Raw genomic sequence first — 22,278 nt, 5'->3', positions numbered from 1 at the left:
TCGCCTAAGACCATTGGAAAACACATTACAATTCATAACAGTAGCACAATTACAGTTATAAAGTACCAACGAAAATAATTTTATAGTTGGGGGTCACCACAACCTGAGGAACTGTGTTAGCATTAGAAACGTTGAGAACCATTGGTGGTCAAAATGGCTCAGTGGGTAAATAAAGGTACCTGTACACCTCTGCCAAGCAAGAGGGCCAGTCCCCACAAGTGTGGCCTGTCTCTACCTCTTTCTCTACAAGTGTGTATACAGAGTTATATACATTTTAAGAGCTGGACTGGAACCTGGGCTAGGAACCGCTGGAGCCACACTGCTGACATTGATTGTTGATTGATTCCACTAACTGTGTGATCTTCTCAAGTAAATTCACCTCCCTGTGCCTTAGCCTGTTTGCCCGAAAAAAGAAAAAGTGATTTTAAAAAAAGGAGTTACCCACTTTATTTAGAATTGAGTAAGGAGCTAGTAAGCACCGCAGTCCCTCCATATCCATGGTAACTGGACCCAGGACTCTGTTAGGGACATTCAAGCTCCGTATATAAAACCATAGGCAGTGTTTGCATATAACCTGCACACATCCTAAACCATCTCTAGATGATGCCACACCGAATACAACAAATACCATACAAACGACGAGAAAAGATCTGAACATATTCGGTACTTACGCGATTTTTTTTTCAAATGTTTTCAGTCCACAGTTGGTTAAATCCAAAAAAGGCTGGCTGTATGTCCTACCTCCTGACAGACACCCGCTTGTTACAAGAGGTTATACCTATTCTTCATTATGCCATTGACAGCAACCTAAGATAGTGAACCCTCTGCGCAGAGGACACATTTAGTGGAGCAAATGCGATGCATGGCATACTGCCCTCAGAAAAAAAACAAAACAAAACAGGGAAGTGGCTACTCCAATAGCATCCTGGGATATAGAGCATGTTTAACCAAAAGACCATGCTTTCTTAAAGTGTAATAAAGGAAAACTTGATTACAATGAAAACTTAGCAAGCACACACATACATGTGGGTGTGCGCCCGGATGTGTATGTACACACACACACACACACACACACACAGAGAGAGAGAGAGAGAGAGAGAGAGAGAGAGAGACAGAGAGACAGAGAGACAGAGAGAGAGAGAGACAGAGAGAAAAGTCGCACAGAGCATGAATAGCTTGTCCCTTCTACTGTAAGACAATCTGATCGATAGTAACCATATACCTTCCAGAAAAAGGAGGTTGTGCCGGTGAAGCTGTAAGTAGACTATTCTCTCAACTCACTGGTCACTTGCAACTTAAAAATGCTATTTTTATCTACCACATTGCAATCCCCTGCCCGATATCTGAGTGTATACAATTGTGATATTTTGTTTATCATCTAACACATAAAGTTTGCCTGAAGATCAGAGTGCCATAGTTAGCCATAGAGCCCAGGCAGTGATGGTACACACCTTTAATCCCAGCACTTGGGAGACAGAGGCAGATGGGTCTCTGTTAGTTTAAGGCCACCTGGAGGGGGGCTGGAGAGATGGCTCAGTGGTTAAGAACACTAGCTGGACTGGGCAGTGGTTGCACACGCCTTTAATACCAGCACTCAGGAGGCAGAGGCAGGTGGATCTCTGTTTGTTCAAGGCCAGCCTGGTCTACAAGAGCTAGTTCCAGGACAGACCCCAAAGCTGCACAAAGAAACCCTGTCTCAAAAAAACCAAAACAAACAAACAACACTAGCTGATCTTCCAGAGGTCCTGAGTTCAATTCCCAGCCACATGTTGGTTCACAACCATGTGTAATGAGGTCTGGTGCCCTCTTCTGGCCTGCAGGGATACATGCAGACAGAACACTGAGCTACATACACAACATTGATTCAGTCTAAAAGAGAAACAGAGTTTACACAAAGGTGATCTTAGCACTTAGGATCCCAAGCCTTTAATCCCAGCCCTGGAGAGGAATATAAAGTGGGAGGAGACAGGAGCTCAGTGCAATCTGAAGTTTGGTGGAGACAGATGCAGTCTGAGGACAGCATGGCCTCTTCGGTCTGAGCATTGGTAGAGGTGAGAACTCTCTACTGGCTGGCCACTTTGCTTCTCTGATCTTCAGCTTTAACCTCAATACCAACTAGAATTTGTGCTATGTGCAATATTTATTTTGATGTATGCTAATGGGAAAAGGACAAAAGCAATGCTGCTTTAAAAAACAAAGCCCTTTGTCTTAATATTTAGTGAATTTATACATTTAGCTTAAAAAAGAACCAAGACACACTTAAGGGACCTGGAAAAGAATGAAAAGTAAAACAAAGATCATCCCCAAGCTTATTTCTAAAGGAGAATGCCAGCATTCTGGTCTATATCCTTTGGAGCTTTTCCTGAGTCATATCTGAGCAGCAAAATATATTATACTATGTTCATAAAAATCCCTTGAGGGGCCAGGCGGTGGTGGCTCATGCTTTTAATCCCAGCAGAGGCAGACAGATCTCTGGGAGTTCGAGACCAGCCTGGTCTACAACAGCGAGTTCCAGGACAGCCTCCAAAGCCACAGAGAAACGCTACTTCGAAACTGCTCCCTCAAAAAAAAAAAAAAAAATCCCTTGAGGGGTAGATAAAACAAGTATGATAAACTGCAGAGTATTCAATGTTCTAAGCAAGCTACAAGCAAAAACCTAGGGTTAGTAGACCATTTTCAGTTATTAACATATGCCTTAAGGTTAGTAATCAACACTTCATATAAGTTGGTACCCAGCTTTACAAGAGCTCTTAAACTGGATTCCTAGAACTGCTTTATGGACTTTTAGAGACAATGCCAGATTGCTCTGCTTCAGTTTGTCTAATGGGACGGCTTATTTTAAACCGTTACATTGTCGAAACACTTAGAAGAAGAAATAATCATTTAACTTTTTTGAATAAAGTGATGGTGCTGAAATCACCAATCCCACCTGGGAAACCAAGGCTAAGAATGGCCAAACCTGATTCAGTCGCATCACCGAGGCGTCATGCTTGGTTTGCTTAACCGGCCATGTCTCATATATCCTTTAAGATATGCTTTATTGTAAGTATTTTGTCTGGGCTTAATTATATACCCACTGGGCTTTGTATTGTTTTGTTTCCAAGACAGGGTTTTTCTGTGTAGCCCTGGGTGTCCTAGAACATGCTCTGTAGACCAGGCTGGCTTCAACTCAGAGATCTGCTTGCCTCTGCCTCCCCAGTACTGGGATTTAAGGTGCATACCACCACTGCCTGATGTTTTACAAATTTTAAACTATTACTTTATTTACATGGATGTTTTGCCTGTATGTCTGGGCACCACCTGCATTCCATGGGATGGCAGATGTTTGTGAGCCACCGTGTGAGAGCTGGGAATTGAACCTGGGTTCTCTAGGAACAGCCAGTGTTCTTAACTGCTAAGCAATAATCTCCAGCCTCCCAACTGGTTTTTCACTGGTGAATTGATATTGTTCTGAAGGTTGAAAGTCAGCTAAATGTCCTGGAAAGGCATACTATGTAGGTGATGCTACAATCCTGGAATCAGATAAATCTTATTAAACCCCAGGGTTTGCTTACTAGTTATACAGGACCATTGCTTATTAACCTCCACAAACCTCATTTTTTGCATCAATAAGATAAATATCTTATTAGCACTGATTTATTAAATTATGAGGATCAATGAAATCACCCAAACTTAATGCAGTTTAACATAACTTAAACAAAGCAAGAACTCAGTAAATATTGACAATTATTCAAGCTGATACCAAAATAGCTTAATAGCGAAGAGAAATTTTTTTTTTTTAAGATGGGTGCAGTGAACTTTATTGATGTATTCAAGAGAGTAGGGCTCCCTAAGCCCCTCCTTATTCTGGGGGTCTGGGATGGAAACTGTAAGGGAGATGACCAGTGTGGGGTTGTTGGACAGGGACTGCTCAGCAGCCAGGGCCTCTCTCTTGCTTGAGTCCTTGCTGGGGTGGATGGTCCAGGGTGGGCTTCTTACTCCTTGGAGGCCATGTAGGCCATGAGGTCCACCACCCTGTTGCTGTAGCCGAATTCATTGTCATACCAGGAAATGAGCTTTACAAAGTTGTCATTGAGAGCAATGCCAGCCCCAGCATCAAAGGTGGAAGAGTGGGAGTCACTGTTGAAGTCGCAGGAGACAACCTGGTCCTCGGTGTAGCCCAGGATGCCCTTCAGTGGGCCCTCGGATGCCTGCTTCACCACCTTCTTGATGTCCTCATACTTGGCCGGTTTCTCCAGGCGACATGTCAGATCCACAACGGACACGATGGGGGTAGGAGCACGGAAGGCCATGCCAGTCAGCTTTCCGTTCAGCTCTGGGATGACTTTGCCCACAGCCTTGGCAGCGCCAGTGGATGCAGGGATGATATTCTGGGCAGCCCCACGGCCATCACGCCACAGCTTCCCGGAGGGTCCATCCACAGTCTTCTGGGTGGCAGTGATGGCATAGACCGTGGTCTGAAAGACATGGAGGCAAGGAGTGAGGTCTTGCAGGGCCCCTACCACAGCGCCCACTGCTGGCAGGATGAAACAGATGAACTACATACCATGAGTCCTTCCACAATGCCAAGTTGTCATGGATGACCTTGGCCAGGGGGGCTAAGCAGTTGGTGGTGCAGGACGCATTGCTGACAATCTTGAGGGAGTTGTCATACTTGTCTTGGTTCACACCCATCACAAACATGGGGGCATCGGCAGAAGGGGAGGAGATGATGACCCTCTGGGCCCCGCCCTTCAAGTGGGCCCCAGCCTTCTCCATGGTGGTGAAGACGCCAGTAGACTCCACAACATACTCGGCGCCAGCATCACCCCATTTGATGTTGGCGGGATCTCGCTCCTGGAAGATGGTGATGGCCTTCCCGTTGATGACAAGCTTTCCATTCTCAGCCTTGACTGTGCCTTTGAACTTGCCATGGGTAGAGTCATACTGGAACATGTAGACATGTAGTTGAGGTCAATGAAGGGGTCATTGATGGCAACAATGTCCACTTTGCCAGAATGGAAGGCAGCCCTGGTAACCAGGCGTCCAATACGGCCAAATCGGTTCACGCCCACCTTCACCACTGCATCTCCGGAATGAGGCTGGCACTGCACGAAAAGATGCAGCTGTCTCTAGAGCAGGGAGGAGCAGAGAGCCGAGAAATATCTTTTGGTATGTGTGACAGCAATACAAATAATTATATTTGAATGTGTGCCCATGAGTGTGAAACCAATAAACATTATCTCTGTCCAGTTGGATTTAATGGGTCTATGAAGAGAGAGTTTGGAAGTGCTTCGTCAGGGGAAAGATGGACTTTGAGTACATCTCAAAGATAATACCCATGGAATTAGTGGGATCTCGGATTCTCTTCAATATCATATAAGATTTATCTTCCCAGATCCAAACGCTCTGCTTGTTACTGAGTAATCTAGGCAGACCTGGAATTCATAGTCCTCAGCCTCTGCCTCTTGAGTGCTGAAATGACAGGGGTTCCCCAACACACTAGGTTCCTCAAGTCTGGTGTGTGTGTGTGTGTGTGTGTGTGTGTGTGTGTTTGGTTTGCTTTGAGTTTAGTTTAGTTTAGCTTGAAGGGAACAAGGTCTAGCCTAGGCTAGCCTGGGACTCTGTGAAGGGGGCGGATTACAGGCGTAGAACACCATACCCAGATCCTGGTAACTCTTGGTTCTTCTTCTCTGCGTTGGTGTCTACTGATACCAGCCACCACCACAAAAAAAAAAAAAAAAAAGGAGGAGGAGGAGGAGTGAGGAGGAAGAAAGAAAGAAAGAAAGGGAAAGAAGAAGAAAAGAAAAAACAAAAACCCAAACAAAACGCAATTCACACACCCAGCAACAGTAAAATTTGTGGGGTCCCCCCTCCCCAGATTGTAAAAATCTTTAATGTGCCCTGTGGGCACCATCTGTTGCGAATCTTCTTCTGAGGTTCAAGACAAGGAAACAAACTGGGATTCGATTTAAAAATGAAGGACTCAAAATAGCAAAGGAGAACTGCAAAGTAGAATACAATCTCTGGATCGCAGGGTGGTTAGCCGCAGCGAATGGGCGCTCTGCGGTGCATCTAACTGCAAAATTCATGTGGCTACAGAAGAGGTGCTGGGTGTCCTGTGTCAGCACCTCCATCAGCAGACAAGGAGCTGCTGAATCTACTTCTCCCCGCGGCTTCCACTGCCGGAGTCAGCCGGCTAGAACCAGACAGGCGGCGGAGCCCGCAGTTAGAATAGCTAAACACTGGTCAAACCTTGCCCCACCCACACCCTCCTCCTCCTTTCCCCTCTCCATTTCTACTCGTTAAACTGTGAGCCTCTCTCTAACTCTGCTCAGATAATGCTCACAGCCGACACAAAGGGAGATGTGGTCGGGAAAGGCTCGAAAGCTCCCGTCGTGGCAGATCACAGAAGGGTACCGTTCAAAGAATGGAATCTTGGTGGGGCAAGCCCCCCTCCCTTTCCTTAATTGCATCTGGTTGTGACACACACACACACACACACACACACACACACACACACACAACACACCCCGCCAGAGGAAATCAATCCATCACACACACACACACACACACACACACACACACACACACACACACACCCCGCCAGAGGAAATCAACCCATCACCTGGGACCGTTGCTTAAAATGCAGGTTGTGTGGTTCCCCACCTGAGCCACTGAGCTTCTAAAACTATTCCCAATTCTGCATTTTTTAATAACCACGCCGGGTGATTAGTGCGCACATGAAAGTTCCTGAAGAGAGCTAGATAGCCGTCTGCAAAATGCTGTTTATTTAAAGTACTCAACACGTATAAGCTCTCTGTAGCATCCAGCAACCTCATAAGGTTGAATAAATATTGTTAGCGCCCCCCCACCAAAGCCGAAAGGTGAGACAATGAGGTTAAATCACTGGTGATAATTTCCTGTTTTCTTGCTTGCCTGTTCATCCGGGGTATTTTCAAATATATCAATTTTGGAAGACTTGAGGGAAACAATGGGGTAAGGAAATTTGAAAAGGCAACGTGTTCTCTTCTAGAAACGGGAATGCCAACTAAAGGGGGGGGGGGGAGAAAAGGGTGCCTCCTTGCTTAGACGCAAGAAAACCGGGCTGACTTAAACAATTTACCGATGGACTTCAACTACACAGTGATTACATTCAAACCACACAACAGCTGTTGTCGACCATCTACGGCAACACCAGTTACCCGAATGAGTAACGAGCATACCCAGATTTAATTATTCAAGCATCTTAAAGGGCTGGCACCGCCATAATTGTACTGCTCTGCTTTGCCATATATATAGTGACGATATATAAATATAAAATGAAAGCACATAGCGGGGTGGGGTGGCACACTCCTTTAATCCTATTACTCGGGAGGCAGATCTCGTGAGTTCTAGCACAGCCAGGGCTGCCTGGAGAAACACTGTTTAGAAAAAAACAAAAAAAACCAAAAAGATTGTAATGACAGAATACTACTTGCTAAAGTTTGTGTCCCTGTCCTCTGGTCAGAAAGTTTGTTCTGACCAAAGCCTTACTTTATTTATTTATTTATTTATTTATTTATTTATTTGAGAGGTCTTGCTGTGTAGGTCAGACGGCCTCTGCCTCCAAGCGTTGAGAGTAAAGGTGTGCCCAGCTTCTCACTGCTGCTCTCTTTCTTCATTTTGTTTTACAGTCATTTCTACTCTCTTGGCTTCAAAAAAATCATTGAGCCATTCATTTGCCACCTCTGCTCTTCCATCAACTCCAGAGTCCCTGAACACCCCTTTTCTTTGGCTTCTCTTTCAACTTGAGTTTTATCCTACACAGGCAAATGCAATACCAGACAAGATAGCAAGGAAAAAGGAAAAATGAGAAAAACAGGACTTGGAGGGAGTTCAAGGTCCTCCTCAGCTGCCTATCAAATGGAGGCTAGCCTAAACTGCATGATACCCTATCTCAAAAAAAAGGGGGGAAAACACATTAAATGTAGTAAAACCAAATAGAATTAATCAGTGAAGTGTCACATGCCTGTAATCTCAGAACTCAGGAAACTGAGGCAACAATCTCAAGAGACTCCACAGATTCGTGTTTAAGTGCACTGGTTGTTTTCCCAGAAAACCAGAGTTCAATTTCCAGCACCCACATACAGGCTTAAAATTGTCTGTAACTCCATTTGAAGGGCCCCCAGACACACATATGATGGACATATATATGCAGTACAGGTATAACACATATATATAAAATGATAATAAGTTTTTTTTTTTAAGATTCACTTATTTATTTACAGTATTCTGCCTGCAGGCCAGAAGTGGGAGCTAGATCTCATTACAGATAGAGCCACCATGTGGTTGCTGGGAATTGAACCCAGGTCCTCTGGAAGAACAGCCAGTGCTCTTAACCCCTGAGCCATCTCTCCAGCCCCCAAAATAAGTCTTAAAAAAAAAACAACAAAAAAGAAAGAAAAAAAAAGAGGAGGGTGCCCAGGATGGAACTCAGTTGGAATATGCTCTGAAATGGTGGCAAATGCCCACAGAGTCCCAGTTCTTGAGACATGGAGGCTGGGAGAGTAAGGTTGTTAAGCAAGTTTATTTGCAGCCCGTCTGAGACAATGAGACTGTCTCCAAAAGAAAGGAAAGAAATCAGAGCAGTAGAATTGCTAGTAGGCTTCTGGCTCCAAAACCTTCTCTGAAAACTGGGCACACACATGAGATACACGCTCGCACGGACTCAAAGGCTTGTCAAAAGGTCCACAGAAATATTTTGAATGCATAGTTATCCCTGTCCCTAGGGACATTTCTAAGAATTTTTATAAACATTAAAACCCTTTAGGTCTCCCAGCAACACTGCTAGGTTTGAGTATCTTCTTTTTACAAATAAACAATCCAAGATGCAGAAGATGTCAAGGATCTTGTCCCAAGTCATACTTCTGTAAGCGGCAGAATCACGTTTTGCTATAGTTTATTCCAACTCTTCTTATAATCCATCTAAAGATGACAGGCTTGATGTCTCCTGCTTTTTTTCACTTAAGCTTAATTGTCTCATCTGTGCTTGCTGTTTGGGCATATTTCTTTAATGACATTTTAAAATATTTGAAAAATAGTGGTGTATGTTCATATTTGCCACAAGACCTAAGAATCCATTAGCCAAGCATCACCTATAAAGATTCAACAACAACAACAACAAAATGTTAACAGGAGCATGATTCTTCAGATAACTTATAGATTGTTTTGATGAGTAATAAATAAATCTATTTAAGTCGAAAGAGGATTTGCTAAAGTCGAAGAGGCTTTTGTTCATCATCATGGCTTTTGCTTTTCTGATACGAAAAGTAAAAGTATTTTCTAAGACCATAAAATACTTCAAGGTGTCAGGGGACCTGCTGACATGTGGGGAACAAAAAGGGTTTAGCAGAAAATCCAGTTGAGTAGAAAAACCAGGATTTAGTGTCTAACAGACAGGCCGAAAGTAGGTCAGTGTGATAGTCACAGCTGGTGGAGAATGATGTCATGAGATAAATGGGGGAGGGTGGGAAGACTGTGTGACAGAAAGAGAGGTAGGCACACAGGACTGCTTTAAGTCAGCCTTTGTAGGCTGCTGGAAGAAATAGTTGAAGCAGAATTCCCCCTGCTGCCTCCCCTGTCTCCTACTTTTACATCCACCCAGTCTGCTGGAGACAAAGAACACATGAAAACAATGGGAGAAAGACAAACCTGCAAAAGGTTGATTTTTTTTTTGATTAATAAAGAAAATCTAGGAATTAATCAGATAATCCAGACAACAGGAGACTAGAAGGAAAGGGCTTAGGAAATGATGGCTGAGGGAAAGAAGAGGCAGGCAGACAAGGAACAGTGCAAAAGTCATCTTGAGTGTGACACTGTAGTGATTTCTAGTTTCCTAGGCTTAACTGACAGGAACAAAATGCTGGGAAAGGAAGACATCACAGTAGTTGAAATTTGAAATTAAGAATATAAACTGGGCTGCGTGGTGGGGGCACAGGCCTTTAATCCCAGCACTCGGGAGGCAAAGGCAGGTGGATCTCTGTGAGTTCCAGGCCAGCAGCCTGGTCTACAAAGTGAGTTCCAGGACAGTCAGGGCTACATAGAAAAACCCTGTCTCAAAGAACAAACAACAAAAAAGAAAAAAACAAAGGAATAAATTTAGTGGCTAGCTGGGTGTGGTGGTGCTTGACTTTCTTTCTAGCACTTGAGGTGGAGAGGCAGGTGGACCTGTGAGTTTTAGGCTAGTTTGGTCCCTACATAGCCAGTTCCAGGCCAGCCAAGGCTACAAAGTGAAACCCTGTCTGGGGGGAAAAATGGACTTTTCCACCCTCACCCAGGCAAAAGTCCACTTTTTGTGGTTACCTGTCTGGTGTTAGACTGCCTTAAACATCTCCTTCCAGGTGTGGGTGGCCCCTGTTAAATTTAAGTAAATTAGCCATCATGTAGGTTCTTGGAATGTGGAGGCGTTTCAGTTTCTGAACTTTTGAGATTAGCCATGAACCTCAGACATTATTTTCATCACCAAAACAATTCTCTACTCCTGCTCTATGAACCCCAGATCAGAACCAATGTCCTTTCCATTGTTCCCCAATCACCCTCCTACACCACCACCGGCAACACCGTCTGAATCCCCTAAGAACAGTTTAGACTCTTCTCATAATAATTGTTAAGATGTTAAACACCCTGGTGTAACCAAAATATACACACAACACACACATAAAGCATGCCCAGAAATGAGGTGGATGAAGACACCCCCAGGACTAAGAAAAACTGGTTGTCAGGCACCAATATCTGAAGTGGGCAATGCTTCTCATTCCCCTCCCACTCAGAAATTTCCTTCCTTCCCAAGGAAAGAACTTGTTATTTGCACTCCTTTCTGGTTCCTCTTTCTCTTCTTGTACCAGCTTCTGTTTCCACCTCACATTGCCCCTGGATTTTCTTCTAAATTCGGACTTTGTTGTGTCTTGGCTTAATCTGTTAGCCCTCCACTAAACTTTCAGAGAGAGAGAGAGCTGGAACTAGAAACATCGCATTTGGCAAAATGCCAATCACACATACCACGGAACCACAAGCAAGCACTCGGACTGCAAAATCTTTTCAACAATCCATTCGTGTTTCTTGCGATCAGCAGTTCACAAAGACCCATGATCAGAAAGAAACAACGCATACATTCGAATACATGTTGCCTACACAAGCCCTCTGCAGTGACCTCACAATGGCACAATGTCTGCAGAAAGGTCTTTGCAGGCTGCACACACAGGGGAAGCATTCTCCACCCCTTCCTAAACAGTCCTGACTGGCTCTTTCTTCCAGACACCTCCTCCCCTCCTGCTGCCTCGTTGTGGCTCTGCTTCCCTTCCTGTAGTCCCAAATTCTAACTGCCTGCTATCCATCAATCTGCCGACAAATCCTCAGGCAAAGCAATAGTTTCTTGAAGTTCCTTTTGCCCAGACCAGGAATTTGAATTTGATCTAGCAAAAGGACAGTCCAAATAGAATCTATTCTGGCTTGTATCTTCAGCTTCTCATTTTTATTTATTTATTTTTTTTCCTGAGACAGAGTTTCCCTGTGTAGCTTTGGAGGCTGTCCTTGAACTAGCTCTTGTAGACTAGGCTGGTCTTGAACTCACAGAGATCCTCCTACCTCTGCCTCCCAAGTGCTGGGATTAAAGGCATGGGCCACCATCATCCAGCCCAGTTTATATTCTTAATTACAAATTTCAACTGCTGTGATGTCTTCCTTTCCCAGCATCCTGTTCCTGTCAGTTAAACCTAGGAAACTAGAAATCACTACAGTGTCACACTCAGGATGACTTTGCACTGCTCCTTTTTATTAAGCAGCACTTGCAGAGGAAAAAATTAGAAGGAAGAAAAGAAAAATCAAAACAAACAAAAAGAAAAAAACACTGCAGTCAGTGAGATAAAAGCAGAGAGGGAGAGAGAAAGAGAGAGCCTGGTAGAAAGTTCACTGTATTGAGATCACTTGGATAAAACCAGAAAAGCAGCTGGGTTTAGAGCCCAACCTGATGAAGGTCTACAATCCCAGCTACTCCAGAGGCTGAGGCAAGAAGACCAAAAACTCAAGGCTTGTCTGAGTTTCGGAGCAGTGAGGTCAAAGCCAGTCTAGCCAAGCTACTGAAACTTCCATCTCAAAAGATTTTTAAAAGTAGGTAGAATGATGCCTTTAATACCAGCACTCTGGAGGCAGAGGCAGGCAGATCTCTGAGTTTGAGGCCAGCCTGGTCTCCAGAGCGAGTGCCAGGATAGGCTCCAAAGATGCACAGAGAAACCCTGTCTCGAAAAACCACCAAAAAAAAAAAAAAAAAGAAAAGAAAAAGAAAAAAAAGTAGAATGGTTATTTAGCTTTCAGGCCCTGAGTTCAGTCCCCAGCTTTTCATCCTGAAGTAGAGGTAAGAAGCTAGTGGCCAGCTGCTTTGCTTTTCTGATATTCAGCTTGAAGTTTGAATCCCAATATCAGTCTCTGGGTCTTTTATTTTTTTGTGTTACAGTCCAGGTCAGCCTGGACTACATAAGACCCTGTATCCAAAATAAGAGGGGTGGGGGAGCTTGCTACTTAGAGCTCAACCTCTGGTACCGGGCGGTTGGAGGGGTGGACTAGAGATATTGGGGGTTAAGAGTACTTCCTGCTCTTACAGAGAACTCAGGTTCTGGTCAGCTCACAACTCTACACACATGATATATGTTCACACAAACACATAAAAAAAATGAAATCTTTTAAATCTGGAAGAGAGTTACCACTTCTGTCCATACAGTGGTGCTCATGAGTCAAGGATTTAAAAAAAAAAAAAAAGGAAAGCAGAGAGGCAGGCTTAAAAATTAAGAAGAAACAAAAGAGCAAAACATATGAAAGATTATACTACTCCTCCTGAGATTTTTTTCCCCCCTGTGAGGCTTACAGGAGATGTAGTAATGAAGAAAAACCCTCTAATACGATTATTCATCAAAAGTACGTGCCTCGAGGGAGCTAGAGACCACTAATCTGAAAGTGTTTACCGATGCATGGCAGGAAGTACATTAGGTCTTGGGAAAGATGATTTCTCAAACATTACACTACTTGAGACACAGTCCCCCAAAATGACTTGTTTACCTGAAATTCACATTTAACCAATCATCTCGTATTTATCTGGCAAGATCTGTATTTATCATGCCCTTGAGGAATTCAGACATCTGTTCAGGTCTGAGAAATAATGCCGTGAAGTCAGGAAGGCTGCACACCTGAGCCAGGCCTACTTGAGGAGAATTGATAAGGAAAGGCAAGACTCCTGCCAGACAAATGAAAACTGCTTCTTCCATGGGAGAAATTCAGGATCCTTTGTTTGCCCTGGGTACAGTGGGGCATGACTCAAATCCCAGCACATTGAGGAATCCTAGAACAAGGGAGGTAGAGTCTGGAGGATCAGGAGTTCCTGGTCGTCTTTCACTATAAGCATCGGAAGCCAAGCTAGGCTATGTGAGACTCTTGTCTCCTAACAATAACAAGGTTGGGTGATGGCAAGTGTAAGGACACTCCGTGCCTCTAAGCCTGAGGACCGAAGTCCAACTGTTGTGCCCAGATTCTGAATCCCAATGGCTATCTTTTGATCTCTACAATCACAGACAATAATAAATGTAAAAAAGAAAAAAGTTTTTAAACAAAGCAAAGCCCACCCCCACCCCGAGAATGTCAGGGCCTGGATCTGTAGTAACTTCCCACAAATCTGCAGCCTCCACTCTGTATGGCAATGTTAAGATGGCTTCTTGTCCAGATCAACACATCTGACTTTCGTTTTGTTTTTGTTTTTGTTTTTAAATATTTATTTATTATGTATACAGTATTCTGTCTGCATGTATCCCTGCAGACCAGATCTCATTACAAATGGTTATGAGCCACTATGTGGTTGCTGGGAATTGAACTCAGGACCTCTGGAAGAGCAGCCAGTGCTCTTAACCTCTGAGCCATCTCTCCAGCCCCGACTTTCGTTTTTTTATTGTTGTTGTTGTAGAAATGTTTATATAAAATGCTTTCCATATCAGGAAAAAAATCATATGTTTAATAAATTAGCTATAATTTTAATATCTGTGGATAACTTGTAAAATTTTGAATGTATCATATGTAAAAAGTTTAAAGATATTCAAATAAAGGCTTTTTGTGTTGACATTAAAAAGACAAAACAACAAAAAGGAAGGAGAGGTGGGGGAAAAAGAAAAGGAGTCCCTATACCCTAGGTTACTTTGATGAACTAAAACTGTTAAGACTAATTCTCCACAACTTCATTATGCAGCCCTGTTAAGTCTACATTGGACAGTGTATTCTATATTCAACTTGTTTTTTTAATATTTATTTATTTATTATGTGTACAGTGTTCGGCACCAAATCTTGTTAGAGATGGTTGTGAGCTACCATACCCTAGAGATGACTATGAGGCTTTATAGTTTGAATTTTTTGTTGTTGTTTGGATTTTTGGTTTGGCTTGTTTTTTATTTTTTTTGTTTTTGTGGTTTTGTTCTGTTTTTGTTTTGAGACTCGGGTCTCACTATACAGCCCTGGCTGGTCTGAAACTCACTATGTAGACAAGACGGACCTGAGCTCACAGAGATTGCCTGCCTCCGTCTCCCACGTGCTTTGATTAAAGGTGTGTGCCTCCATATCCAGCTGTCTTCATGGATTTTAAATCAGAGAGTAACTTAATCTAATTAGTGCTAAATAGAGTGGAATGATTTTTGCTTTGTGTTAGGAGCAAAAACAGGGGAAGCCTGGGAAGCAGAAGATGGTTCGGAACTCTGTTAGGGCGTCGACTGAACTGGAGGATGGAGAAAACGACAAGGACAGTTGGATGTGAAGTTTTTTTTGTTTTGTTTTGTTTTTCGTTTTTTGTTTGTTTTTGTTTTTGTTTTTTTGTGGAGGTATGGTTTCTCTACTTGCTCTGTAGACCAGACTGTCTTGCAACTCACAGAGATCCACCTGCCTCTGTCTCCTGAGTGCTGGGATTAAAGGTGTGAGCCACCACTGCCAGTAGATTATGAAGTTATTAATCCTGACTAGGATTTAGAAGTAAAAGAAAAGTGTTACTTGACGAAGAAAACTTGAAGGCTACTTTTGCTAAAAACACCAACTTTTGAAAAGGAGACAGAGGCACATGACGACAATCCTAGCAGGTTGGAGAAGAGACAGTAGAATTCTGAATTTCAGGCTTGCCTTTGAGACTAGCAAGACCTAGTCTCAAAAGCAAAGCACTTCACCAGACGGTGCTGGCCCATGGGATGCAGAGGCAGGAGGATCTCTGTGAGTTCAAGGCCAGTCTGGTCTACGGAGCAAGTTCCAGGACAGGCAGGATGGCTACACAGAGAGACCCTGTCTCAAAAACACAAGCAAAGGGCCAAGGCACTGCTTCTCTCTCTCTCTCTCTCACTGCTTCTCTCTCTCAACTTACTCGTATCAGATGGAAGCTAAATAGGACAAAGGGATTGGTATCTCAGTCTTAATGTCTGTTCCCATTGCTGACTCAGCCTTTGAGTCAAACAATACCAGATTCTTCATATAAACATGTCGGTCACTTGAGAAACACTTTTTCCAAGAACAAAACACAATATTAACATGGCATGTTGCCCAAGGGAGCAGGTGTTTCTTCTACTGTACTTTTGTGTTTCTTGACAACTCAAGCTTGGAATGTACATCTAGCCCTATCATAAAGCCGAGATACTTATGGGAGATAATGACGCTAGGCCACCCCTTCCCTCAAATTTTAGTCAGTAATCCCTTCAACTCATGCTGCAGTATCAAAGAAGTAGCCTTGACTGTCTTGTAGGTAAAAATGTGGCTTGGTCTCATTTCTGTTATAGCTATAAGATCTTGCCTTCACATTTTAGCATGGGACTAGAATTAAAAATTAAAACTATTTGGTCATGATGGCACACAAATTTTATCCCAGCACCAGTGAGATAGAGGAGGTGGATCTCTGCAAGTTCGATCCACCTGCCTCTACCTCCTGAGTGCTGGGACTGAAGGCGTGTGCCACCACCGCCTGGCTTTCTTTCTTTTTTTAAAAGTTTTATTTTTATTTCATGTGCACAGGTGTTTTGCCTACATGTACACAAGTGCATCACCTGCGTTCGGTGCCCTCAGAGGCCAGAAGACAGTGGTGAAAGTCCTGCAACTGGAGTCACAAATGGACAAAAGAAAAAGAAAAAAAGAAGTCAACACTAGGCATTTTCTCAGAAGACATAATTAGTACAGATATCAGAGAAGAGGCTATTTCAAGGTGTGGGTTGCAGCCAGTAGCCAGCAATGCCTAACACTGAAGAAAACAATACTGAAATGCTCCTTTTATTGAACAACAAAGAGGTCCTTGTTAGCAGTTTTCTTCAGAATTGTGGAAAGATGTGAATTTGGTTTCAGGGAACAGGCAAAATACAAATATTCCTTGTCTGGCACTTAACACTAGCCTGTTGAAAGAGTCCACGTAACCTAAGCGGCAGTCTGATGGACTGAAGATGCCTGTGCATTTTTGACCTTCTCTCCCAGGGAGGGCTAGAATATAGAATATACTAGAATATTCTCTTTCCCTTTAATTCAGGATTCTGTGATTTATTTGGGGCAGTGAAACCTCTGGGGTCGAATCGCAGAAGCATCTTAGTCCCATTCTCATGGTGTTCCCTATAATGCACAGCGATGCCATCAGATGTCCAAGGGAGCCAGCATGAAGGAGAGCAAGGCTCCTGTCAACCAGGGAAACCTCACAGACTGGTACCAGCTAGCCTTTTTGTCTTCCTTTCTTTCTTCCTTCCTTCCCTTTTTCCTTCCTTTCTTCCTTCCTTTCTTTTTTTTAGGCAAGGTTTCTCTGTATAACAGCTCTGGCATAGATCAGACTGGCCTCCAAATTGCAGAGATCGTCCTGCCTCTGCCTCCCAAGTGCTGGGATTAAAGACGTGCACCTCCACTGTCCGACTCAGCCTTTGAATCTTATTGCTCTTTCAGCCATCCCTGCAGATCAGTCAAAGGCCATGTAAAGCAGAATCCACACAAAAATATGGAAAGTAATGAACTGACGTTTTGCTATTATTTATCAGTCGTAACCATTAAGGGAATCAAAGAGAAGGATCTTTGAGGGAAGAGGTGCCAAAATTCATGTTATGAAACGGCAGACTTTGAAGGGGCAGCCTGCACGCCCGCCCATCATCCTCAGGGACTCTAATAGCATCACAGCCAAAAAATAGATAATAAATAAATAAAATTGTCAAAAGCACAGGAGGTCTCCAGAATCAGCAAGCAAATGCCAGTTTGCTTTAGGATGGTGCTCAGTCCCAACTTTTTTTGTTTTGTTATTGTGGTGCTGAACCAAAGCCCTGGCTCTTAACCTTTATTACCCCTCCAACCCGTGGCTCCTCTAGAAGTACACCTAGGCCAAGTCATTAGAGTAGCAGTCTGTATTGTGAAAAGAATTTCCATAGCTTTCCTTACAAAACGTAAGCAATGCTGGATGTGGGTGCTCACACCTATAATCAAGACAAGGTTAGCAAAGGCGAGAGGATCAGAGGTTCAAGGTCAGCCTCAGCTGCACTGTAAATTTCACAGCTAGCTTGGGATGCATGGAATCCTGTCTAAAAGGAGCTGGGAATAGGCAGATGGGCTCAGTGGGATACAAAGGTGCTTGGCCATGAGCCTAAAGTTCTGAGTTCAATTCCCCGTGATCCAGGGTAAAGTAAGAGAGAAAACTGCAAGTTTGCCTCTGCCTCTGATCTTCACAGCAAACTGTAGTGTGCATGCACACATGACAATAACAAATAAATAAAAATCTTTTTCAAAAACTGCAAGAAATGTAAACAAAATGTTGTATATTATTTCTTCTATATTCCAATAGGGCTAGTGTATAAAAATGCTGTTTATTCAATGAATAAAATAATTTTAATTAGCCAGGTGGTGGTGGTGCACGCCTTTAACCCCAACACTCAGGAGGCAGAGGCAGGTGGATCTCTGTGAGTTCAAGACCAGCCTGGTCTACAAGAGCTAGTTAGTTCCAGGACAGCCTCCAAAGCCACAGAGAAACCCTGCCTCGAAAAAACAAGAAAGAAAAAGAAAAAAGATTTTTATTTTATGCGTGTTTTCATGAATGTATGTACGTATGTCTGTGTACCATGTGTGTGCAGTGCCCTTGGAGGCCAGAAGAAGACATCAGATCACCTGGGGTTGGAGTTGTAGGTGGCTGTGTGCCTGGGCTTGATGCCCAGATCCATATAATGGTGGGTGCTGGGAACTGAGCCTGGGTCTTCTGGAAGAACAGCCAGTGCTCTTAACTCCTGAGCCATTTTTTCTGCTCAGCCCCTGGAGGTTTCCCATCATCAACAAATTTCTAGGACTTGATCTATTTTGTAAATGGTCAGATTTATCAGACTGTTTAAAATTTTTTTTTAAATTTAAATGTTCTTTTTTAAAATTTATTTATTATGTATACAACATTCTGCTTCCATGTATATCTGCACACCAGAAGAGGGCACCAGATCTCATTATAGATGGTTGTGAGCCACCATGTGGTTGCTGGGAATTGAACTCAGGACCTCTGGAAGAGCAGTCGGAGCTCTTAACCTCTGAGACATCTCTCCAGCCCCCCCAAATTTTTTTTTATGTTGCTGAGAGTTTGGGAGTTGTTTTGTTTAAGACTGGGTCTGAGTGGCCTAGAACCTGGGATCTTCTTGTGTCATTGTCCCAAGTGCTGGCATGGCCACTGATGGTTATCTTATCTCGTTAATTTGTGTATGTTTTACATGTAGTGATCTGCAACCTTGCCATTCCTTTGCCTCTAGTATAGCTGCTGCCTAACTTCTCCATCTAACTTCTCCTTCTGCTTCATGCATTAGCTACTTATTTCTTTTGAGGTCTCCCCGTATATTCTCCCCTCATTGACTTCCTTCACTCTGCGTTTGTCTTAGATTTTGACTATTTGAAGTTACTGTTTCAAGCCTGCAGCTCAACTTAATTCAATTAGTCAAAGTTCAAGTTCTCATGTGCTAACCATTATGTCAGCTAGTAATGAGTAAGTCTTAGCCTCTGCCACCAAGGAACTCAAAGCCTAATGGAGATTAGAGATATGGGAAAGAATTTAGCGAAAAGGAGGGGGTTATATAAATAAAGTTAGCTCTGTAGAGACACAGTGGGGTCCAGGTTTGGTTTGGGGACGAGACAGCATCTAGTCTGAACTTTGATGGACAAACAAAAGTTTGCCGTAGCCCAGGTTTTCTAAGGACATATGTCTGCTGGCGACCAATTCCAAGTTTTGTGTTTGGCCATTACTTCATCGCTGGACACACACCACTCCCTCTCCCTCCCCTCCACCCTAACTCATATAATTCTCCTGTCTTTCCCTGCCTTTTAAGGGAATTTTTTGTGTATTTAGCCCCTGGATTTAATTTCATTGGATTGGACTGTAGTGGTGTTTCTGTACATTTGCCCAGCGGCCCTCAGCTAATGGGTGTATTCTTTACAGGCCAATAAATAGATGAGTGAATCCAGCTCGCAGACCCATCTCTGCCTCCCCTGTCCATCTTGGCATCTCACCCAGCCTCTCGGGTACTTTCTGTAAAATGAAACATTTTCTGAGTGACTTAAACAGAGACTGACTCTGCTAAGCCAGCCTTACAACAGCCAGTCCATTCAATGGAGGGCTCTTTTTTTTTTTTTTTTTTTTTTTTTTTCTGGAAAACGTTCTTTTCCCAGCCAGAGAGCCTGCCAACGTGAGATGGAAGGACGATCTGATGTCCAAGGATTTCTTCCCCTGGGCCAGAGAGGAACTCAGAGCAGTATAGGCTTAAACCCAGTGTGGCAGCATGTGACAGGAACCCTGGCATCCGGGAAGCTGAGGCAGGAGGGGTCCTGATTGCCAGGCCAACCTGGGCTTGGCAGTAAACACTAGTCTCAAAAAATAAAATAAAATAAAATGGCCTCACACTGGCAGCCACGTGGTCCAAGCCCCACTGCAGCCATGCAGTCTGTTCTGCTTCAGTGAAATGGCTCGGTGGGTAGGAGTGCTTCCAAGCAAGCATCATGATCTGAGTTTGACCCCTGGAGTAGGCCAGAAGGAGATGCCTGAAAGTTGTCCCTGTGTCACGAATACAGCTGTTTGGGGGTGCTCGCTAGCACACCTGCACTCACGCATACCCACACTAATAATAAATCAATTAATTAATTTTTAAATTTTAAAAAGAACAAAAACTTAGTATAGGCTTTTATCCCGAGATACTATTTGCTCATTTCTGACCATTGCTGCTAATTCTGACTTTAGGTAACCAGGGGTTAGGGATTTAGCTCATTTAGCAAGAGTTCAGACCTCAGCTCTGAAAAGCAAAAGACAAAATTATCAAAAACACATATCAACAACAAATCCAAATACACAAACAAGCTGTGCGGTGGTGGTGCACACCTTTAGTCCCTGCACTCGGGAGGCAGAGGCAGGCGGATCTCTGTGAGTTCGAAGCCAGCCTGGTCTACAGAGCTAGTTCCAGGACAGGCTCCAAAGCAATACAGAGAAATCCTGTAAATCTGATGTTCCCCAAACCTGGAGAGTGAAGCTTAGGTTTTGTAAACAGAAGAGGAAAGGGGGCTATAGGAAGAAATTTACCAAACTAACTTAAAACTGGATTTTAAATTTTTTTATTTTATTTTTATTTTTATTTTAGGTTTTGTGAGACAGGGTTTCTCTGTGTGTAACTATCTCTTGTAGACCAGGCTGGTCTCAAACTCACAGAGATCTGCCTGCCTCTGCCTCCTGAGTGCTGGGATTAAAGGTACACACTACCACCGTCTGGGTAAAACTGGATTTTTACATTTTTAGTTCATTAGTTTGTCTGTTTTTGTTTTTTAACTCAGACAGACTTGCTGTGTAGTCCAGATGCACACTAGATTTTTGTTTGTTTTATTGTTAAGCTAGGACCTCACCATGTAGTCCTGGCTAGCCTAGCCTGGAACTCTCTATGTAGACCACCACGATGCTTCAAATCTCTCAAGATCTACCTGCCTCTGCCTGCTCTGCTGGGATCAAAGGCATAGTCCAACACGAAATGGATTTTTAAAAAAATCTTTAGAGTTGAGAGTGGTGGCACATGCCTTTGATCCCAGAGCTCTGCAGGCAGAGGCAGGTGGATGTTGGTGAGTTTTGAGGCCAGCCTGGTCTACAATATAGTTCCAGGCCACACAGGCCAACATAGTGATGAGATCCTGCCTCCCCTCAAAAATTTTTAAAATTTTGTGTGTGTATGTGTGTGTGTATGTGTATATGTATATATGTGTATGTGTGTGTATGTGTGTGTGTATGTATGTGTATATGTGAGTGTGTGTGTGTGTATGTGTGTGTATGTGTGTGTGTATGTGTGTGTGTATGTGTATATGTGAGTGTGTGTGTGTGTGTATGTGTGTGTGTGTGTGTATGTGAGTGAGTGTGTGTGTGAGTGTGTGTGTGTATATGTGAGTGAGTGTGAGTGTGTGTGTGTGTATGTGAGTGTGTGTGAGTGTGTGTGTGTGTATGTGTGTGTGTGTATATGTGAGTGTGTGTGTGTGTATGTGTATATGTGAGTGTGTGTGTGTATGTGTGTGTATGTGTGTGTGTGTGTATGTGAGTGAGTGTGTGTGTGAGTGTGTGTGTGTATATGTGAGTGAGTGTGAGTGTGTGTGTGTATATGTGAGTGTGTGTGAGTGTGTGTGTGTGTATGTGAGTGAGTGTGTGAGTGTGTGTGTATATGTGAGTGAGTGTGAGTGTGTGTGTGTATATGTGAGTGTGTGTGAGTGTGTGTATGTGTGGGTGTGTGTGAGTGTGTGTGTGTGAGTGTGTGTGTGTGAGAGTGTGTGTGTGTATATGTGAGTGTGTGTGAGTGTGTGTGTGTGTATATGTGTGTGAGTGTGTGTGTGTGTATGTGTGTGTGTGTATGTGAGTGTGTGTGAGTGTGTGTGTGTATATGTGAGTGTGTGTGAGTGTGTGTGTATATGTGAGTGTGTGTGAGTGTGTGTGTATATGTGAGTGTGTGTGAGTGTGTGAGTGTGTGTGTGTATATGTGAGTGTGTGTGTGAGTGTGTGTGTGTGTGTGTGTTTTACACATGTACAGAAGTGGGAGGATAATTCTTAGGAGTTGGTTCTGTGCTTTCACAATATGGGTCCTAGGATCTGACTTGGGTCTTCACACATGACAACAGGCTCGTGTGTGCCTTGCCTTCTCCCCAGCCCACAGACTGGATTCCTGAATGTCTATGGAGCCCAACAGCACGTGGCTACCCTCTCTGTCTCTCCTGGCCCCTCTCCTCTCTTCTAAGGAGCTCCTCTCTGTGAGCCCTCTCCCA

At 43.5% G+C, this 22,278-nt stretch overlaps 1 protein-coding gene and 1 pseudogene across 1 annotated transcript in view; one reads left to right on the top strand and one right to left on the bottom strand.

The window, feature by feature from the left end:
- Window positions 1-3,924: 3,924 nt before the first annotated feature.
- LOC100762365 lies at window positions 3,925-4,966 on the bottom strand (annotated as a pseudogene).
- Window positions 4,967-4,997: 31 nt separating this feature from the next.
- The window catches only part of Mfap5 (microfibril associated protein 5), a 38,956-nt gene continuing 21,675 nt past the window's right edge, over window positions 4,998-22,278 (top strand). Inside the window, exon 1 of the mRNA XM_035449020.1 lies at window positions 4,998-5,151. Coding sequence (XP_035304911.1) covers window positions 4,998-5,151 — 154 coding nt within the window. The remainder of the gene's footprint in view (window positions 5,152-22,278) is intronic.

This window comes from Cricetulus griseus, chromosome 8, assembly GCF_003668045.3.
Source record: "Cricetulus griseus strain 17A/GY chromosome 8, alternate assembly CriGri-PICRH-1.0, whole genome shotgun sequence".
Classification (NCBI taxonomy): Eukaryota; Metazoa; Chordata; class Mammalia; order Rodentia; family Cricetidae; genus Cricetulus; species Cricetulus griseus.
The sequence above is the reverse complement of the archived record's forward strand: the minus strand, read 5'-3'. Positions and strand labels throughout refer to the sequence as shown.